General features: G+C 41.3%; 3 protein-coding genes across 4 annotated transcripts; 2 read left to right on the forward strand and 1 right to left on the reverse strand.

Annotated features, from left to right (window-relative positions):
• Window positions 1-632: 632 nt before the first annotated feature.
• On the forward strand, window positions 633-7,412 carry LOC142956203 (acyl-CoA-binding domain-containing protein 5A-like). Its single transcript, XM_076097642.1, has 14 exons — window positions 633-687; window positions 945-1,066; window positions 1,364-1,487; window positions 1,879-1,951; window positions 3,057-3,207; window positions 3,361-3,399; window positions 3,762-3,989; window positions 4,458-4,670; window positions 4,892-4,986; window positions 5,272-5,389; window positions 5,830-6,038; window positions 6,151-6,201; window positions 6,324-6,439; window positions 6,554-7,412. Exons 2-14 carry the CDS (start codon window positions 985-987, stop codon window positions 6,564-6,566), a joined length of 1,512 nt encoding a protein of 503 aa, XP_075953757.1. The 5' UTR covers window positions 633-687; window positions 945-984; the 3' UTR covers window positions 6,567-7,412.
• A 414-nt stretch (window positions 7,413-7,826) lies between these two features.
• On the forward strand, window positions 7,827-15,778 carry LOC142956202 (ATP-dependent zinc metalloprotease YME1L1-like). 2 transcript variants are annotated; one of them, XM_076097641.1, is made up of 18 exons: window positions 7,827-8,014; window positions 8,501-8,647; window positions 8,805-8,982; window positions 9,243-9,326; window positions 9,598-9,707; window positions 10,098-10,248; window positions 10,353-10,436; window positions 10,839-10,991; window positions 11,092-11,244; window positions 11,838-11,970; window positions 12,175-12,237; window positions 12,424-12,536; window positions 12,646-12,801; window positions 13,026-13,177; window positions 13,331-13,457; window positions 13,568-13,641; window positions 13,812-13,898; window positions 14,000-15,778. In XM_076097641.1, exons 1-18 carry the CDS (start codon window positions 7,982-7,984, stop codon window positions 14,156-14,158), a joined length of 2,157 nt encoding a protein of 718 aa, XP_075953756.1. In that variant the 5' UTR covers window positions 7,827-7,981; the 3' UTR covers window positions 14,159-15,778. The 2 variants fall into 2 exon arrangements, with proteins under 2 accessions (XP_075953756.1, XP_075953755.1); XM_076097640.1 differs by having other exon boundaries at window positions 7,828-8,014; window positions 10,818-10,991.
• Window positions 15,779-15,962: 184 nt separating this feature from the next.
• On the reverse strand, window positions 15,963-19,835 carry ptchd3b (patched domain containing 3b). The gene is made up of 4 exons (XM_076097639.1): window positions 19,116-19,835; window positions 18,904-19,025; window positions 18,679-18,824; window positions 15,963-18,020 (listed from the first exon to the last, which is right to left on the reverse strand). Exons 1-4 carry the CDS (start codon window positions 19,833-19,835, stop codon window positions 16,501-16,503), a joined length of 2,508 nt encoding a protein of 835 aa, XP_075953754.1. The 3' UTR covers window positions 15,963-16,500.
• Window positions 19,836-20,349: the final 514 nt, after the last annotated feature.

The following is a 20,349-nucleotide window of genomic DNA, read 5'->3' on the forward strand; positions in this document are numbered from 1 at the left end:
AACAATTTGGTTTTCTAGTAGTTTTATAAAATAATAAATTAGCATTATTATAAAATAACACGTGTAATATTAATAATGTAGTTTAGGTTAAATAACACATATTATAGAAAACATTTCTTCCACCCTTTTTATGTTTTATTCACCACAAAAATACACAAACATAAATTGAATATATAGCCTTAAACCATTATTGGTAATGGTAGTAACAGAAAGGTAGGGCCTACATAAATACGTTTCTTAAAAATATAGATACAATATAAAACTTGTGCTATGAATTTGACACTATAGAAATCCAGAGAATTCAATGTGCGTCTCTATGAGATAAGAAAAGCACAGATAAAATGCACTATTGAGTTTTAAAGACATAGGCCTACTGTAGACTTTTCTCAGGTCCTGTGCTCCTCAGTGCTGTTTAAAACCTCACGACACTACATTTCCCATACATCACCGCGGTTTAAATCCCGGCTGAGAGGGCTTTGTGGGGCTTGAAGTAGTAAACGTTAGGTTTTGACGCGCTACTCTGCGAGGCTTGTTCCACAAAAACTACATTTCCCAGACTACTTAGTAACCAGACGTTGACTGTTTGGCTCATCCTTGACCGGAGTCGAAATTAGCTTTCTACTGCATATTGCTGACAAACACCGGGCTAATGAAATAATTATTGCACTGGCGAATATGAACTTTTTGGTGAGTTTCACACAAATCAGCCGTAGGGAGAATTAAATAATGTAATCTATTGGTGTTAAACCGACAATGTCTTATTTAATAAACCACATTTCTCCTAGAATATCCTAGATTAAAGAGGAAACAGTCTGCCTCCTTAGATAAGACAAGTGGCAACCAGCTGCAGTGATGACCAAATTGTGTTGAAGTGTCCTTCGCTAAACCCGCTCTGAACTGATTTGATTTTTTCCCCCATTAATTGCTTCATATCGTTGTTGAAGACGTGAGGACTGCTTCACTTCATCCTGGTTGGGATTCAGCATGGCGCAGGAGGAGGACATACACAGCCTGGGGGCGAAATTTGTTGCTGCAGTTAAAGTGATCCGGAGTTTGCCTGAAGAAGGTGATGCTGCCCTATCTTAGTCAGAAAGTGAATTTATTGGTGTTCAGTTAGCGTTATGTGCAATACGGTGAAGTCTGTGCCTCCTTGTGTGTGCGTAAACACTCCAGGTGATCGACCTACATACAGAGCGTTAGAGCTGTAACTCTTGGCTGCCCCTCTATTGATAAAGCTGCTATAAGGATAAGAGCTGATTAACTGAATCAGTCATATCTCAAGTCTAACAACTCCTGTAGCTCACATGTAATATGTTATATATATATATATATTATATGTATATTTGCTTCTTTCATTTCTCAGGTCCTTTCCAGCCATCTGATGACATGATGCTGATGTTCTACAGTTACTACAAGCAGGCCACCTCGGGGCCCTGCAACATCCCAAGACCCAACGGCTTCTGGGACACTAGTGGAAAAGCTAAATGGTATAAAATGTTGTCTTAATGCACACGCAATTGTTTTATTCCACCACTAAATTCCGACAGCTGGTGCATTTGCATGTTTCACACAAACTAACTCGCTAATATTCATACCATCAGAGTCTCGCTCTCTGTCCATTCAGAGCCTATATATCAAAGGCACAGTCACTGCACATGTCTGCTGTACCATTGTTCCTAATCCGTGACTTATTTTAATAATGTAATACCCAGATATTACGCACAATACTGCAATATGGATAATCCTGCAGTAACACAGAATAGATTAAGATCGGTGAGATTTCTGCATATGTCTGTAACTTCCCCTTTGTTTAACAGTTATTCAGTGTTCACTTTCCTCTCAGGGTTCAAGTGTTGAACTAAGACTTTCTGTTACCAGGGATGCATGGAGCTCTTTGGGAAATATGACAAAGGAGGAAGCCATGAGGAATTATGTTGAGGACATCCAGCTGGTAAGTCCTTTAAAGGAAAACTGAAGCTCAATACAGGCAGTATGCATCATAATAAAAAGTTAATAAACTTGGAGTACACATCTCTCCTCACATTGATGTTTTTGCTTGGTCAGAAAAGTGTGTGCCTAACGAACAGTATGTACAATATATATATATATATAATAATACGTCCTCAAATAAAACATTTTTTCACAGATTACTGATTCCTGAATCGTTAAAGACACTATGTGTGAGGACAATTTATTTGAGTATGAAGCACATCATTTTTTGATTATTTTAAAGCCAGAGTTAGTTAGTCCAACAACTCTTTGATGGTTTGCTGTGAGACTTGCACAGATATGTATCATGCTGACCTAAGTGACCCCATGAACTTCTCTCTAGCGCCACCATGAGCATGACTTTGAATTATTATAACTTTGTTCAGGTCAAAATGTTGTTGTTTGGTTTGACATTCCATCAGCCTCAATTCCAGTTTGTGTTTATTGCTAATTAGAAAATGTTAGCGTACTAACATGCTAAACTAGGATAGTATACTTCATTTATTTTCCAGACACATGAATACATATAAAAAAAAAAAAAATACAACAAAAAAATTAAATACAATATAATACGAGGACAACAAGATGCAGGTATAATTGTGTATGTAATGTATGGTAAACAATATACTTGCTAAACATCAGCATTAGCATTGTTATTGTGAGCATGTTAGCATGTTGATGTTACGTACAGCCTCACAGAGCAGCTGCTCTTGTTAATATAAAAAGGACTCACTTCATGTATTTGAACAATTTGTTGAACAATGACAGATGCTTTTAAACAACAACAGACTGCTTTTACAAATGTTATTATGAATTTTTCAGCTCACAGCATCCGGTCCTCCAGTTATCAGCTGTTTTTAATCAGCTTTAATTACATGGTCCAGCAGATGAGTCAGTCAGCCTTTGCTATGTGTAATTGCATCTAATTAACCTGTTTTCTGGTGGCTTGTTGAAAGTTGTACCAAACCTCTTAATGCAAAAGCAAGTGCTTCATTGTAACCATTTCAAATAGTTTTAAACGGGATTGGAAGAATATGCATGCACATGTATTATTAATGTGTTGTCAGATTCTGGAGACCATCCCAGTCTCGGATGAAGTGTCCGATCTGGTCGAGAAGCTTGGCAGCTTCTACGCAGAGGTAGACAGAGAAGGAGAAGGAGAAGAAGATGATGAGGTGGACAGCAGACCCTTCACCAGGCCTTTTGCGAACCATGCAGGTAATGCACACGATCAGTGATGCCACAATAAGAGCAGAATACACTCCAGGGAGAGCACTGCTGCTCAAGTACTGCTGTTAAGCATCTTTGTCGGTCACACAGAGGACATGTTTTCTAACACTGAGCCTGTCTTACTTGTGTTTTTATCACTAGACGAGCTGGTCAAACAGTTTATCAAACCGATAATGGAAGGCAAGTCTTTGGTGTTCGCTGTAGCTGTATACGTTTATTTCAACCTCTTTAAGTTGCTTTCAATGCAGTTTCATTTGACAAAAGTGTGATAAGTGTACATTGTCCTCGGGTTTACATTGCAGGAACTGTAAGAAATGAGATTGTTAGCTGAAACGTTCTTGTGTAATCTGTCATGAATGTGCTGTAGTTAGTCAGTGTGTTGGCTGTTGCCCTTTATCGTTGCCTTTGTGGTATAAGTGTAGTGTGTAGAAGCTGTAAAATGTTCGACTGTCAACTGTGAGTATGTCTTTGCTTTGTGTAGATGTACATTGTTCATTTACTTAGATAGAGAGTTGATGAAGAGTGTTTCCCTCACCGCTCAGGCTATGGGGATCTGTGGGCTGATATACAAAACCTCGGAGAAAATGACAGCAGTGCTCCTTGCATAAGCGTCCTAAGTGGCGAGGAGGCAGAGGGAAGCAATGAAAATAGTGAAATCGAGAGAAATGAGGAAAGTAGTGATTGGAGGAAAAGTGAGGAAGAGGAGAATGGGGATGAAGAAGACAATACAGACGATGAAGACAAGGAGGAGGAAGAGGAGGAGGAAAAAGGTACCATCTGTAGTAGAAGTTGTTGGCTGTTTTGTGCCGTGAGATGTGCTGTGTTGTAGAGGTTAGACACTAACCAACAGTATTTACATGATTTAAAGGGTTGGGCAGGTGATATTCTATATTCTCTACAGTTGTCATGAATGTATATTAGCTATAGAGACCAAAAACATTTTTTGTAGCAGGCTGTTTACATGTTTAATTCTGCTGAAAGGTTTGGCATTGTAACATCGGGGTCTACGGGGATTGACTCGCATTTGGAGCCAATGCGTGGCCATTAGAGGAACTGCATTTTTTGGCTTCATATTTCAGCATCAGGAGTTGCCGCTTGGCCATCACACTTTTATTTTTTCTTTAAGAATAACATTTTCCCCACAATGTGACACCCTTGAGGTCATTTTAAGGGTGTAGGAAAGTAAATTGATTGAATGCATTTGTTGTTCTCTCTCTCACTCTCACTCTCACTCTCAGACTGGAGGCCTAACCCGAGGCTGCTGATGGTGGACAAGAGGTGGAGGTCTGACACTAGGGGGTCCAGCAGCAGCATGGAGCCCAGCATGTCCTCCTTCACCAACGGGACACACAGCTCCCTCAACAGCGAGGTGGAGGAGGAGGAGCTCGCCTGTTGCATGGAGCCCAGTGTCCAGTATAACTCCTATATGCACTTTAATGGACACCCGAGTGGTAAGATTACATTAATTAATGCAAAATGTGTACACATGTTTTTATAACACTGTGTGTATATACTTTCTATATATGTATAGCATAAATTATCAGTCTTGGAAAATGTTATTGGTGCAGCAGCAAAATACTATCAAAGAAAATAAAAAACATCACAAGCTAAATGTTTATTATGTAGATGTACACTGAAGAACAATATAATTTACCATTTTGTCCATGTGCAGGTCATACTGATGCTTTTCCTGAGAAGAACCATCGATCCACAGACTCAGATAATGAGGAATTCTGTGACTCAATGGAGCATCTGGCCATGGAAGAGGTGCGGTGTCCCTCCTCCATAGTGTGCACAACATCAAAGGATTAGTTTCGACATTGCGGGAAATATCCTTATTTACTTTCTTTCCGAGAGCCAGATGAGCTTCTTTTCTCATGTAACCCTCGGTAAGAAAGCAAATAAAATACTAACTATCCCTTTAATCACATCAACATTATTGAAATAAAGTCTTAAAGAGTTGCAAAGTAAATACAATACAATAAATGTAATGTGTTCTGACCTGATAATGCCCGTTCAAGCTGTGGTCGACTCTCTTCTTTTCCTATCAAGGGGCGTTCTACATCAAAAATACTGTCACTTGGATCAGGAGCTGCCTCAGTGTTTGAGAGCAACACTACCCTTAAAGAAGGGATGAGTGCAAACAGCTCCTTGTCAAGAAGAGGGAGAGGTGAGCCTGTCGACTTTGATTTACACTGACACTGTATCCCTAATTTAGCCTTCTTCTAAGATGTGTACTTATGTCATCCTCCTGTGGCATTTAAAGGCATCTGATACCCTAAAACACAGCAGTTTTCCACAAAAGTTGCACTTTGTAGCAATGAAGGACTAGTGTGTAGCATTTAGGGGAGATGTATTGGCAGAAATGGAGTATAATATCATTAAGTATCTTTTCTTGAGAGTATAATCACCTCTTCACTGAGCCAGCAAATGTTTCTACGGTAGCCCAGAACGGCAAGCTAAACACTTTTGTGTTTTGGCGTTGGCCACCGTAGTTCTCCTACATGCTTGTCATCCTGAAGAAGTTTCAGTTCGGTTTCAATCTGCAACCTCACTGCCAAATCCTACACACTAGACCTTTAACCTGTCGCATTCTGACTCCTGTTTCAGGTTCACGGTCACCAAGGACTGCCTGCGGCGCTCTTCGGTGTGCCAGTGTCGATGCTGCCTGCTGCTGTGTTTCACAGAGCAGACGTCCAATCAGCTCTGCCAGAGGAAACGTCAATGAGCAAATAGCTACAGCTCTGCTGCGGCTGCAGCATGACATGGCCACGGTGTTGCAGAGGCTGCACGCTCTGGAGACGGTTGCGGTGTCACAGGTGAAAGAGCAGAGGTTTTACACCACAGTGTGTTTACTGAAATGTACCGTTGCGTGACAATTTATTATATATTAATTAACAGATTTCTATATTTCGTTATTGAATTTTTCAGTCAAGATCATCTTCGCCAAGGCAGGAGGACTCCCTAGCTGTAGCACAAAAGGTTCTTGTAGAGTTTTATTTCAAACTGAATAGGGTCATGTTTTTTTATACTTCATTTTATGACCAAGTTTTATCCAATCAGAAAACAAACAGTCGCTTTAATGCAAGTTTCTGTTTTTATAGTTCCTGAGACCATCTTGGTGGCCTTTTAACGTTTCTCCACTCACTGTGGTGTTGACTGCACTCTGGCCTCTGGTTGCCCATTGGCTTGTCCAGCTTTATTTACAACGGAGGAGAAGGTAAGGAGCAAAACACTGATCAAGAATGTCCTGGTCTATTATCACGTATGACTTTAGCTTTATAGCCATACTACAAACTACCAAAACTCAGTTTCATCTCTTTCCCCCTCACAGGAAAATCCCCTGAATTATCTGTGAACCGTCGGCATCAATCAAAGAACATGAAGCTCGGATGGAATTGTTGCACTTTTGTTGCTTTGCGGCTTTTTCAATTCCCTTCACAGACGGAGTATAATGAGGCTCCAGTAGAAATGGAGAGGCTACTTTAGATAAATGAATGGTCAGAAAGGTGTGTAAGACTCTGCCATATAGTGTAGCATTTTGACTTCATGGATACTTTTTACGTGTTTTAAGAAACAGAAGATTTGTGCATTATAAATGCTGGCACATTTTCTTTGTTGTAGTGATATTAGGTGGTGGTCTTATTTATGACATGTCTCACAGACCACCAGGAACACAATATACACATAACTCACATCACTGAGTCAACTATTTATTGAAATTAATTCATGATTATACAGTCGCTGTTGACCTTAACCGATTCCCCATCGTCATTGCCAGTTATTTTATTTATTGTACAATTTAATTGTTTATTTAGGTTTCTTTCATGTTTTGTCAGACAATATTTATTTCTGATTACTAAGGACTTTTATATTTATTGTTAGAAATATAGAAATATTTGAGGTTCATTTCCTTTTAGACCAAATAGAGATGGTGACCAATATTGTATTTATGTGTAAGTATATATTTATTTTACGGCATCAGTGCAATAGTATGAAAGATTGCATCTTTGCATAAAGAAGAAACAGAGAAAAGACAATCCATACATGCATTCTGGTTTCTTGTCAGCTGTACAGTGAAAATGAAGATGTATCCAAAGAAAGGGTGTGGTGCTCTCAAATATACAGTTGTTAAACACAAGTACATGAAGCACATTTTGACATGCAATAAACACATTCTTTGGACAAACACATTTATTGTAGTGAATCTTTGATTTTGATGTTCAAAATTGAGATAATTGGCTGAAAAGCTGTGACAGCTTGTGGAATGGGGAGACTTACTTTCAGCTATAACCATGAACTGGGAAATATAGGTTTTAAATATAGTTTATTAAATCGCATTTATATGGAAGCCCATTTCCACCACTGTGAGGAAAAAATAAAGATCCTGTACGTCATTATAATGACTTAGTGTCTCATAATAATGACTTAGTATCTCAATGAGATAGTAAGTCATTATTATCTCAGTTTAGACTGGTGTGAATTTGCTGAATAATAATGTTAAAGTTTTACATTAACTGCAGATAGACGAACGGAACGTAAACTGGGTCAGAAGAAGGAGAACATTAATCAGGGTTACAATGTGTTACAACACGATAGCGGTCACATCCGGGTTTATTTTCAGCTACCGCTGAAGTTCGCAGTTTCACTTGCTATGTCTGCTACCGTGAGCTAAGTTAAAGAAATACGGTCCTTTAACTCTCAAGGACAGTGTCTCAACTTGTGCAGCTTAACGGCCGTTGTGTACCAGAGAGGATACAACATGTTTTCTTTGTCAATGACAGTCCAACCACAGGTAAGAAAGCAGGGGACGCTAGGCCAAGCTAACATGAGCATTGTTATTGTTTTGGTTCTTAACTCCTGCTAGCTAAGTGAAGCTAACCTTAGCTTGTTCTCTAAAGTGACCCAGACTGCTGTCGAGCGTTTGTTATAGTTTAATGACTTAAAATATATTTTAACGTCAGAGGACATCCTGTCAATATTGTTATCTTTCTGTTGTATTAAATAAAGACTGTGCGGACCGTTGGGAGAAGTTTAACCTAAAGCTAGCTAACGTTAACCTAACTGTTCCGATGAGCATTCATTAACCTGCCAGGTGGGAGACTGCGTTAATGAGCGATATGTTAGGCTGCTGGTGAATATCAAACCCGAATAATACGTGGTTATTACCTTGCTACTTTTTAAAAATTAGAAATAACTGGCGTGTAAGCTTGATTTACATCATGTTGACTTCGTAACACCAGCTAGCCGGTTGAACTGTCACTGTTTGATGTGATCACAGGTGACTGTACCTCTTAGCCACCTCATCAATGTCCTCCACTCTATGAAGAGCGCAGTGGGAAGCAGCAGCAGCAGCAGCAGCCTTGCCCCCTGCAAATCAAGAAAACACAAGGAGCACGCCTCAGACTCAGAGCTACACCGCACAGAGGTACACATAAATTAGATATAATCTGTAACTGCTGCATCAGTCAGAGACAGTAGTATTCCAAGTCCACGTATTTAACAAAAAAAACCTGTTCCACAATAACTTTGTGTGGAATATGAATCAAATGTCAAACACAAGGTGGTGTAATGTATTTGTGCAGCCCACGTGGAACCTGCGTGAGCTCGGCCTATCAGACCTGGGAGCGCAGCAGCTGGATGAGCTGGTGAGCAGTGTGTTCCCACGCCTGAGTCCACAGGAGACACCACCTCGATCGGGTGGACAGACGGCCTGGAGGACCTCGCATCTTTCTACACACTCCTTTTACTACAATAAGCATGGTGAGAGTGTACATCGTTGTTATAAACGGGTCTCCCATACTGGAAATAGTACTACGTAAATAGAATTGTTAATATTGTGTTTCACTTGACTGCATAGAATTGCAGAGTTTCTAGTTAGTGTAGGTGGAAAGCATCTCATTTTTTTTTGATGAGCTTAGTTACTAGTTAACCGTCTAAACAATCAACTAGGGCCTCTGCTGCCACTTTATTCCCCCAGGGTGTCTCAGAGTTAACAGTTAAGCCTTGTTCTCTGTTCCCAGGCTTCTCGTGGGCTGCCATGCCTTATTCCAGGCAGCACCCCTCTCCTCTTCAGTCTGCCTGCACAGAGCTTCAACACTGGCCCGGTAACTATAGATTATGTAATATTTTATTACTAATCCAAAGCTTTGCATTCAGTTGTTACTAATGCATTACTAGAGTTGGGTTGTAATGTTATTTGACAACAATGTAAATAATATTACTGAGGGAGCAACAAATATTCCAGTTAATTGTCAATATTATCTGTGGTGGCCTAGATTCACAATGTTTATGTTAATCTTGTTAAATGATATGCTGTGGAAACATGGTTAGCTCTTTAATCTATTTAAACATCTTACGCTTACCTCGTGTTTCAAGCGTGGGTTCCAAACAGAGGCTTTAAAACTTTAAAGAGCAAAACCAGACGACTGCAGTCAGCCGCCGACCGCTCCCTGGACCCTGAAGGATTCACGCCGTCTTTTATGAAGGTAAGTACTCCGAGATATCCACATGCTTATGCAAATCCTTAAGCATGTAACGCTATATGCTTAATGTGCTTATTGTATTAAGCATATACTTTACATGTTTAATGTAATAAGCATGTTAGAGATACAGTTTAAAAAAATTATTTAGTTAGCTAATATGATCAGTTATGTTAGCTAAGTAATTATCAGCAGCTGCCTCTGCACTTGCCTGACCACACAAAAGGGGCCTCCAGCTGTTCTGCCCATGCAGGAATCTTAAGAATAAAGGCGGAGCCTGTGCACCTTAAGTTTTCAGGCCCTACACATCTCGTCCAGTGTGCTGGCCTTGAGGTTAAAGTGAAGGCGTATTGTGGCTTTGTGGATACTGCTGACCAGTCCTACCTTGTTCCGTAGGGATTCCTAACACGGGACAAGGGGATAGAAGTTGAAAATCTCGACGGTCTGGTTAAGAACAAGAGCGTACCCGAGGGGCAGCAGGATGCGTTCAAGAGGGGCTTCGCTGAGGGTTTCCTGAAAGCTCAAGTCTTGACACAACGCACACAAGGCGAGTTTTAATACAAACAAACTCAAATTGAGTCACACAACCGTTGTTCCATTAGAAGCATTAAAACATTGCTGATGTGTAGTTTTCGTGCTCCAACTGGTCAGACTCTCTCAGGAGGACTCGTCTAATCCTGCTGGTGCTGCTTCTTGTTGGGATCTATGGAATCTCCAAGACCCCCTTCATATCGGGTAAAGGCTCCTTTTCTACCCAAAGCTGCTTTTTGATTTCATATCACACGCCAAATCACCTCCAATATGTTAACATTTTAATCTGTCAAAATGTGAATGTCAATAATAAAGCCCAGCATTTGCCTGCTAAACTAATCTATGCATCTTGAACATGTATTAACCCTTTAAAGGAAAGAACTAAGCTTGGTATAACTGAGCCATGTTCTGCTATTTGCAGGCAACAACAGCAGCATATTCTAGCACTAATAGTATTGAAGCACTAATATATATGCAATCAGACGTGGTTCTTAAATAATCCTCAGTAACAGGCAGCTTGTTTGTCAGTTCATTAACCGTGCCATGCAGTGTGATTTCGAACTTTAATCTAACCATTTTGGATAGTACGGTTCCGAACCACATCAGGCCTGGACTCTGCTGTGGACCCCGTCCAGATGAAGAATGTGACGTTTGAGCACGTCAAAGGGGTAGAAGAAGCTAAGAACGAGCTGCAGGAAGTAGTGGAGTTCCTGAAAAACCCAGAGAAGTTCACAGCCTTGGGAGGAAAGCTGCCAAAAGGTAATCGCTATCTCTCACACTGCATTTGTCCTCAGTTCTGTTCCGGGATCTTGTTTTTGCATCGCTCTCTCATTCTTCCTCATCCCTTCCTCTACTTTAGGTGTTCTACTGGTTGGTCCTCCGGGTACCGGGAAGACTCTCCTGGCCAGAGCGGTGGCAGGAGAGGCCGATGTACCGTTCTACTACGCCTCCGGGTCCGAATTTGACGAGATGTTTGTTGGAGTGGGAGCCAGCCGCATCCGGAACCTTTTCAGTGGGATTTATTTTAATTATTATTTAAATTTTAAAAATTTGAATTTTTTGTTTTTACTTGCTTAGTGTGTATAGTTGACCTCTACTGATACAAGGGCTGCATGATTGTGGCAACAAAAGTAATTCGTGTGAATTTATATTTATTACTTTTTGATACTTAACTCCTTCCAGTAGAGAAACGTTATTCAAACATCAAAACGTTCTGCTCCATATTTACTTTTATCAGTCAAACCGTCCATACTTTCACAAATATTCAATGTGTTCTGGGACATTTTCCTCATTCAAGTGATCAAAGTGAACCTTTCAATTGAACCCATTTTCACACTTCTTCATGCTTTTAAACTTATCTACTCAATCCTACATTTGAGTAGAAACACCAATTTAAATTTCTAAATTTTCCAAATTTTTTTAAATCTCTCTCTCACACACACACACACACACACACACACACACACACACACACACACACACACACACAAACCAGCAATGCAATTTCAGCATTCACACCTGTTCTCTAATGATAATTGTTGTGCTGAATATTGTGGTACATATGTGTTCATTTTTACATTTGTTTCTAACATTCCTGTTTTGTAGGGGAGGCTAAAGGCAACGCTCCCTGTGTGGTCTTCATTGATGAACTGGACAGTGTGGGAGGGAAAAGGATTGAGTCTCCCATGCACCCTTACTCCAGACAGACTATCAACCAACTACTTGCAGAGATGGACGGGTAATCTCTAAAATCTGTTGCGTTTATACAGTTCAGTTACAGACAAAAAAATAAATAATCTGTTATCTGTGGCTGTCGCAGGACTTTAATAAGTGTGGCCCGCAGTTGACTTCTTCACCTACAGATAATAAAGACCAGAAAGCAAGAGGAGAGCTGCTGCATTGCAGACACTGACTTGCATATTATTGTGCTATTATTTTGTAGGTTTAAACCAAATGAAGGCGTGATCATCATTGGAGCAACCAACTTCCCAGAAGCTTTGGATAAGTACGTTTGCCTCTGTGTCTCTTGCTGTAGCCTGTGAACATGTCGGAGCTTACAACGCACATTCACGCCCAGCTTTCCTTCATAATAACAAAGACTGGACTCCAACCCCGAGGCCGTTTTGGATGCAGTGACCCAGATGCCGACGCGGTATCAGCCCTTTTCTAACCAGCTGATCTTTTTTTTTAGTGCCCTGATCCGCCCAGGACGTTTTGACATGCAGGTGACTGTACCCAAACCAGACGTGAAAGGACGCACGGAGATCATCAACTGGTATCTGAAGAAGATTAAAGTGGATCCAGGTGTGAGATCAGCATCATTACCATCATAGGCTGAATATTTGCCTACTTTACTGACCCGGTCTGAGGCCTAGACGGACTGTTGTTTGATGTTGCGTGTTATGTCTTGCAGCTATTGAGGCCAATATCATTGCCCGGGGCACAGTGGGCTTCTCTGGCGCTGACCTGGAAAATCTGGTCAACCAGGCTGCCCTGAAGGCAGCAGTTGATGGCAAGGACATGGTCACCCTGAAGGAGCTGGAGTTTGCGAAAGACAAAATCCTCATGGGTGAGTAATCGGGAAGATGTGCTAGTCGGCAAAGACGGACTCCTTTTCTTGTTTCCCTGCAATTGTTAAATTATGATGAATCTTTTTACTAAACCTTATCCTGATTTTTTTTAAATTTTATTTTCATCTTCCATGGCAAAGGCTTCCTTTCACTGTAATAAAAGTCATTTTGAGAATGTCGCTATAAAATAATTAAATTCACACCGTCTTTTCTTTTCTCCAAGGCCCTGAGAGAAGAAGTGCAGAAATAGACAAGAAAAACAAGCTCATCACAGCGTACCACGAATCGGGCCATGCCATCGTGGCTTACTACACCAAAGATGCCATGCCCATTAACAAGGCCACCATCATGCCCAGAGGCCACAGTCTGGGACATGTAAGGAAACCGTGAGCTTCCAAACTAAACGGTTAAACTCTGCATATTAGGTTCTGAATACCAGGTCCGGTGCAAACTGTAAACTGCGTACATCCTCTCATCCTTTTCATTTTTTCATTCCTCCTCTCAGTCTTTTTCAATGTATCTCGTCAGGTGTCCATGCTCCCAGAGAACGATCGCTGGAGTGAGACTCGCTCACAGCTGCTGGCCCAGATGGACGTCAGCATGGGCGGCCGGGTAGCAGAGGAGATTATATTTGGCCATGAGTTCATAACAACCGGTAAGACAAGAGTTCCCAAAAACATGTTTGGACATAAGGGAACTCCTGATTCTCTAACATGAGGGAATGTGGTTGGCTGGTTGGAAGTCTCAATATGTCTTCTTCTCCAGGTGCATCAAGCGACTTCGATGGTGCCACGAAGATTGCTAAAATGATGGTGACCAGATTTGGAATGTGTGGAAAGGTAAGCTCCGGTTCAGCTCCAGCTATAACTAAGTGACAGACTTTGCATTACATTACTCAGTGTAAACTATACTTGAGATGATTTCTTCAGAAAGCAGTTCTCCACTCCGTAAAAGCTCCAAAACCCTTCAAAGTGTCACGCTTTCTTTTCCCCCCCTTCCTGTCTCCCAGTTGGGTGTGATGACCTATACTGACATGACAGCCCAGAGCCCGGAGACACAAGCAGCTGTGGAGCATGAAATCAGAGTATTATTGAAGGTCTGTGTGATGTTTTTGATGCTGAACCAAAAACTCCAAATCCAACCAGCCTTGTAAAAACTTTTTTTGTTTCTTACCATCTTTTCTCTCGCTGTCACCAGGAGTCGTATGAGCGTGCCAAAGCCCTGCTGAAGTCTCATACCAAGGAGCACAAATACCTGGCAGATGCTCTGCTCATGTATGAGACTCTGGATGCCAAAGAGATTCAGCTGGTCCTGGAGGGCAAGGCCCTGGAGGGCAAGGCGCTGGAGGCCAGATGAAACTTGCAAGCACAGCAACAATCAAGAGGGTAGCAACAGGGCGGAAGGGGGTCAGGTTTGTAGAGCTCAGGGGTCGTGGAAGGAGGGACGCACTCAATTCATGAGCAGTGGATAAGTGCTCATGTGGGACTATGTCATATCCTCACGCTGTGTAATCTCGTCAATATTCCTAGATAGGTAGTTCTGTCATGTGGCACTTAAACAAAGCTTCCCTGTGTCACATGTTAAATGTGAAGTATGTTGCTCAGGTCACTCAATCAGTTGCTGGGAGGAAATAATACATGAATGTAATTATGCACCTCAAACAGAAAAGCAGCATGATATATAGTGTTAATTGTTGAAAGAGGAGTTGAAATCTGTTTGAAATCTGTTGAGCCAGGTCTGTTTGGACCCGTCGATGGGAAATGCTGATCTTTAGCCCAAAGAGCTGCCGCGCAATCGTAATAAAACTTTAACTAAATCTCAACTCCTATTTGTCACTTGTCCTCCAGGGTTTGTTTTCATATGTTATTTTTCTAGTATACGTCTTCCAGGTCAGGCGACACTCTCTACTTCTGTTAAATAAGCTCCAAGAAGTGTCACAATGTCGTGCTGCTCTTTGACTTTCCATCTGAGGATCACGTGTATGTATCTACACTCGCCTCTCCCCCTCTGCATATCTCCCTGTTACTTATCTTGAATGGTGGCCTTTTGGGGAATGTACTGTTAGATGTAGTAAATAAAGTTGAACTCGGCACTTTGGGTAATGCAGGTGTAAGAATTGAAAATGCACTTGTGCTCTCTTCATGTCATTTTATTGCATTCATGCTGCGTGTACAGACGGAACAATTACTGATGCTCGGCCTCACAAAGCATGCAACAAATACAAGCTGTGTTCATCTTGTGATCTTTAGGATTTCTGGCCTAATTTATTTAAGTAGTCCGAGTTTGGCTTCTGAAAAAGACTCATCAGAATATCAGCATTTTCTTGAAAATGCAAATGAATTTGTGAAAGACTCTAATCTTTAGATTATTCAGACAAACAACAAGGCCAGTTATTGTTCGCTGGTGTCTCCTTTGTCATTATATCAAAGCAGAGAGATTTCTCACATCTCGTGCTCTCTACCTTTCTGTTTCCACACATTGTGTGCAGTGGAAGAAAGATGCCAATCTTCAATGCCTACTGGCTCTCTGTATAAAGGACGTTAAGATGTCTAATTGTAAAGTGAAAATCTTGAGACATGTAGTTATGCTTAAAATGTTCCAATTTTCAAGTGAATTTACAGCAGCAGTGTATGAAATCCATATTTTATCTTTTTTTTTAAACATTTTATTGAAAGTGTAACTCATGTTAAGATTACCACCAGCATATGTGCTTCATGTTGTTACCTTTTCAGTTTTTTCATTGGAATTGAGACGCAATTCCTTCAGTTTATTGGCCTTTTATCCATGTTTAGCTGTATATATATGATTGGGATGTAACGGGAACATTGTATATAGATGTATAGTGATGCTTTTATGCTGAGAACTGTTGATGAATGGCTCTCTGCTGTTGATTGACGAAATCTCTCAACAATGCGATGGATGTGGTTAATGAATGTTTGTTGAGCTGAGATAAATAAAAAGAAGCCCAAATAAAAACGTGTGATTTTTTTGTGTGTTCGGTCTGTGAGTCGGAATGTTCTTAAGATTTATTGTCGCATAAAATGAGGCAGCACATGGCTCTGTTACAAATTAGACAAAAAGTTTGACACGTCGAAACAGAATAGATTAGGAATCATTCTATTGTTTAGTTCAACACTTGATCGACACGAAAATCACAAAATAATTATTAAACTCAAACTGAAGTCAAAACAAATGATTTTACTATGATACTACAAAATCAGTAGTATTTCCTTGGTGTGCACAAAATTGTAATTACTAGAAAGGAGAAATTTCCCACCATGACAGCTACAGCACATACATTTTTGCATTTGATTGATGGTGTCATCAGCACTGTAATATGATTGGTCCAATATCTGTGTATATTGAGCACTACGGCTTTGGAGCAAATTTGACATAGTGGCCAAAAGGTGGAGTTACAATTTCAACGACAACATGAGCATGCATATTACCCAGAAATCATAATTGCATTTCTCTATATGACAAAAATACCAAAGAAAATAAGAAATTATTCATTTATTGAACAGTTAAAAAAAAGATTATTCATAATTCTTCTGTGAACGGTGTATTTCTGAGGTGGCAATCTGAATCACTCGCAGGGGCCTATTCTTTGCCCAACAGTATGATAGTGGACCCGCCACCACAGGCCCCGGTGCAACTCTATGCCTGCACTCCCTATTTTCACACCCTTGATCCCCACTTCAACGGCACTTCCCACAGGCCCCAACCAGAGTCAGAAACACTGGAATGAACACTAAGCCGTGGAGCAGCCCAAATGTAATCACGAGAAACACAATCTTGAAGAACGTCCTAAAGATGTAACTCCCAGACATGGACAGCACCACCACACCTAAAATAGTGGACAGTGCTCCTTGCAGTATCGGATAGCCTAAATGGGCCAAAGCGTCCACGGCTTTCTCGTTGACGTCACTCTTGGAGCTGGAGACAAAAGAGTAAGAAATATGTGCTGAGAAGTCCACAGAAAAACCAATGCACATGACTAGGTTGATCATAGAGATGGAGTCCAGGTTTACACCCCACAGCGCCATGAAGCCTGTCACGCCAACAATGACTGAACAAACTGCAAAAGCCACCCACAGGGAACAAAGAGGATTGGGTATCAGGATAAGCGAGACGACCAGCATCACAATCACAGCCACCAGGATAGTTTGAATGGTGTTGTCCATAATGACGGTATACTGGTCAAAGTAGATGAAAGCAGGGTGGTACACCAGGAGCTCTACTGGACACTCCTCTGCTGTTTCCCTGAGTCCAATCATCAAGTCCTTTGTTGTTGTGTTGTTCAGCGTCTGGATAAAAAAGCGAGAGGCCTGAATCTTATTGTCTGCAGTGAGGTTGATGTCTTGTTTGAACATGGAATTGAGGTCTAAGAAATGTGGCAGATGTGTTTGGAAAGCCTCTTGCGAACCTATGTTGAGATTGGTTGCATTTGCGTACTGTAGAAAGGAAAGAAACCAAGCAAAAGTCCCATTCACAAAGTTTAAACTCTCAAAATTTGAAATGCAGGAACACAGATGCTTCTGTTCATCTTCATCCCAGTACCGGAAGGGATGCTTCACTGCTACCATCGTGTTGTAGCTATATTCAGAGAAGTGTTGCCTTTGATTGTTGTAGTAATCGACGATGTAGGAAACATCCAAAGCCAGATTCCTGATGTCGAGTCCCTCCTTTAAGATTAAACAACCATAGATACTAACAGCTAAATAGCCTGCGTAAAAGACAAAAACACACGCCTTTGTCAATTTGTGGGTCAGAAATGGGCCATAGAACCGCTCAAACATGAGACTCAAGGGCTCCGTTTCCTCTTTCTCAGTGATTCTATCGTAGCTCCCCCCAACACAGCACATACTGAAGGCTTTTGAACTCCTGGATGGTAAATCTTCTGGGATTTTGTCACAGGTGAACCAGTGCTTGTTCTCAGCCTCTCTCTGTCCGTTCAAAGCCATACACGCCCCCAGGAATGTGATGCTGTACAGATAGCAGAAGCAGATAGAAACCCCAGAGTAGAGGCAGAAGGACCGGACTGAACCAAAGGGCGAGCTGTAGCCCAGAAAGAGAGCCAGAGCGTCGGTCACGGTGGTGATGGAGATGGAGACGGCAGCGTCCTTGTAGGTGTCGGCCAGCCGGTCGGGGACGCTGTCCAGAACGCTGGTCCTCTGCCAGCATGAGATCATGATGAACATATCATCCAGTCCAATACCTTGAGGTAGAAGGTCAGAGGAGAGAGAGATTTTAGCTTCTGTGACTCTTTCCTGTTTTGTGTGCAAGGCTAATGTTTGGGAATTTGCGCCACTAAAGTACACAATAAACTGAGGTGGGGCCTTATCTTGTGACTTTGTCTTTTTCAAAAGCCTTTGGCAAGATCTTTTAAAGGACTAAACCACTGTGTTTGACAGTTCTTTAAATGATGTGTAGACTTCTTTGTATTTTGTTTATCCTTTTCAAATGCAGGATGTATGATTTTATATCTGTTCAATGCAGCAGCAGCCATTGTTTTCCATTCATTTCCAGACTTTTGAACTGGTGTTGTGTAATCCCTCTCTGCATTACTTTTGGATTTTAGGGGCACAACAACAAATGTTTGCCCAGGGGGCCCCAAACTGGTTAATCCGGCAATGGTTGTGTGACATGAAAAGAAGTATAATGTACATAATCAGAAGTCAAGATTCTAATGACAATACATCTGGTCTAAAAAATGCTAACACCAAAAAGGAAATTCATTAGAATGCCATGTTAATGTAGTATGTTTTACTTTTTAGGTTAACAGGAAGTTATATTGGTTTTGAGAGTTCTCTAACTTTGATTCTTCCTTGGACAATGGGACCTCATGGACCTGGATGAACTTCAACAGAACCTACCTAGTATCATGAAAGGACAGGAGGCCACTGTCATGACAAAAGGTTGATCCAGCAACAACAGCGCACCAAAACCGCTCAGGACTGCCAGACCCGTGGAGAGCACCCCACAGGAGGCCACCCACACCTTCGTCCTCACGTTATCCAACCTAAAAGAAAATCTGAGATCAGAAAGAGCCATGCGTACAAAATCTATCTTGTAACATGTTCAGCAGATGTTCTACCAACCTCCAACATGAAATGATTGAAAATGTGATGGCAGTGGCATAGGTGATGGAGAATAAATAGATGACGGATGCTGGAGACTTTCTAAATTCCCACTGCATTGACATGGAGGTGGAGTATGACACCTAGAAAAGATTAATACATTTAATAGAAGCTAATTAATTAAACAAAAAGCTGTTCATTTAAACAAAGGAACGTGTTAAAGTTCTGCTTACCTGAATGGAAGTTGATGATTTGTTTGAGACCAAATCAATGAAGCTTTCCAACCAAAGGTCAGTCTTTGTTTTGTTGTCCTCACGTAAGTAGTAATGGACCTGTATGGCTTTAGCGCTTTCAACAACTGAGCTCTCCTCGTACACTTTCACGCTCCCCAGACTTAAATATAAAGGAATATTCCTAAAATCAGAGTAATACCACGGATATGTCAAATTGACTGTATCTATATTGTCGGCACTGTGTTCAATAATATCTAAAATGTCATTAGAGGTGCAGGATCCCATCACCTCAGCACAAACATCTGCATATTCAAATAGCCGGTTGTCAAAATGCACGACCATACTCCTAACTTTAAAGTCCAAGTCTAGGATGTGCTGGAGTGACTCCGCAGTCAGAATATTCCTCTCACTCGCAGCTATGAGAGTTGCATAATTCCCATCCGTGCTCAGTCGTAAACGTGAAAACGTGGACTCGTTTCTTGGAAAAGTTTCTTGGATGTATTTCCTCTCCAGCTTGGCTTGTCCGTCGACAGGTGTGAACTGTTCTTCGATATCGTTTGACATTCTGTCCTCCAGGAGATAGAATCCGCTCCCCAGACTCGCCGAGAGAATAAGTGGGGCGATCAAGAACCACCAGGGATGGGAACCGATAAAATGACCCATCATCTCATAACAGATGCTTAGAGGTCTCTCTATGCAATCTGTGCGGAGTCTGGCCATAGCTGCAACAACTTTGGGGAATATAGAAGAGCTGCTCCTTTTCTCATGAATTTCAACATTAGAGAGAGCTGTGAGGATTCACAACCAGCTGTATTTATTGTGCTGCAGACTCTTTTCTGCTCCTTCATTAGATGACATTTGCATAATGACAGTTGCATAATAACAGGGTTGGCTACTCTGCAATGAACAGAGACTGATGAGGTTTGAGGAGGGCCTCGGTCAAAGAGTCTATTGTAGAACAGTTGGTGTAGTACGGTTCACTGGTCCCATTTCAATACTTACTGTCAATGGTTTCCTTTTGCTTAAGCCCCAGGTGATTCCTTCTCATGGGTGAGGTAACATTCAACTTTTGGGCCCTTGAAGATTGATGAAATGTAGCAAAGGCACAGAACAAAGGCCTATTATAATGTAGATCTTTATTTACTTTGTTTTCAGTCAGTCAGTTGAGAGTCATTTTCTATGGTAGACTTCCCTCTAATCCCCCACCCACCTCTGCTTCAGGGTAAACTGGCCC

The sequence above is a fragment of the Anarhichas minor genome, unplaced genomic scaffold, assembly GCF_050575085.1.
Source record: "Anarhichas minor isolate MPS153535 unplaced genomic scaffold, ASM5057508v1 ptg000024l, whole genome shotgun sequence".
Lineage (NCBI taxonomy): Eukaryota > Metazoa > Chordata > Actinopteri > Perciformes > Anarhichadidae > Anarhichas > Anarhichas minor.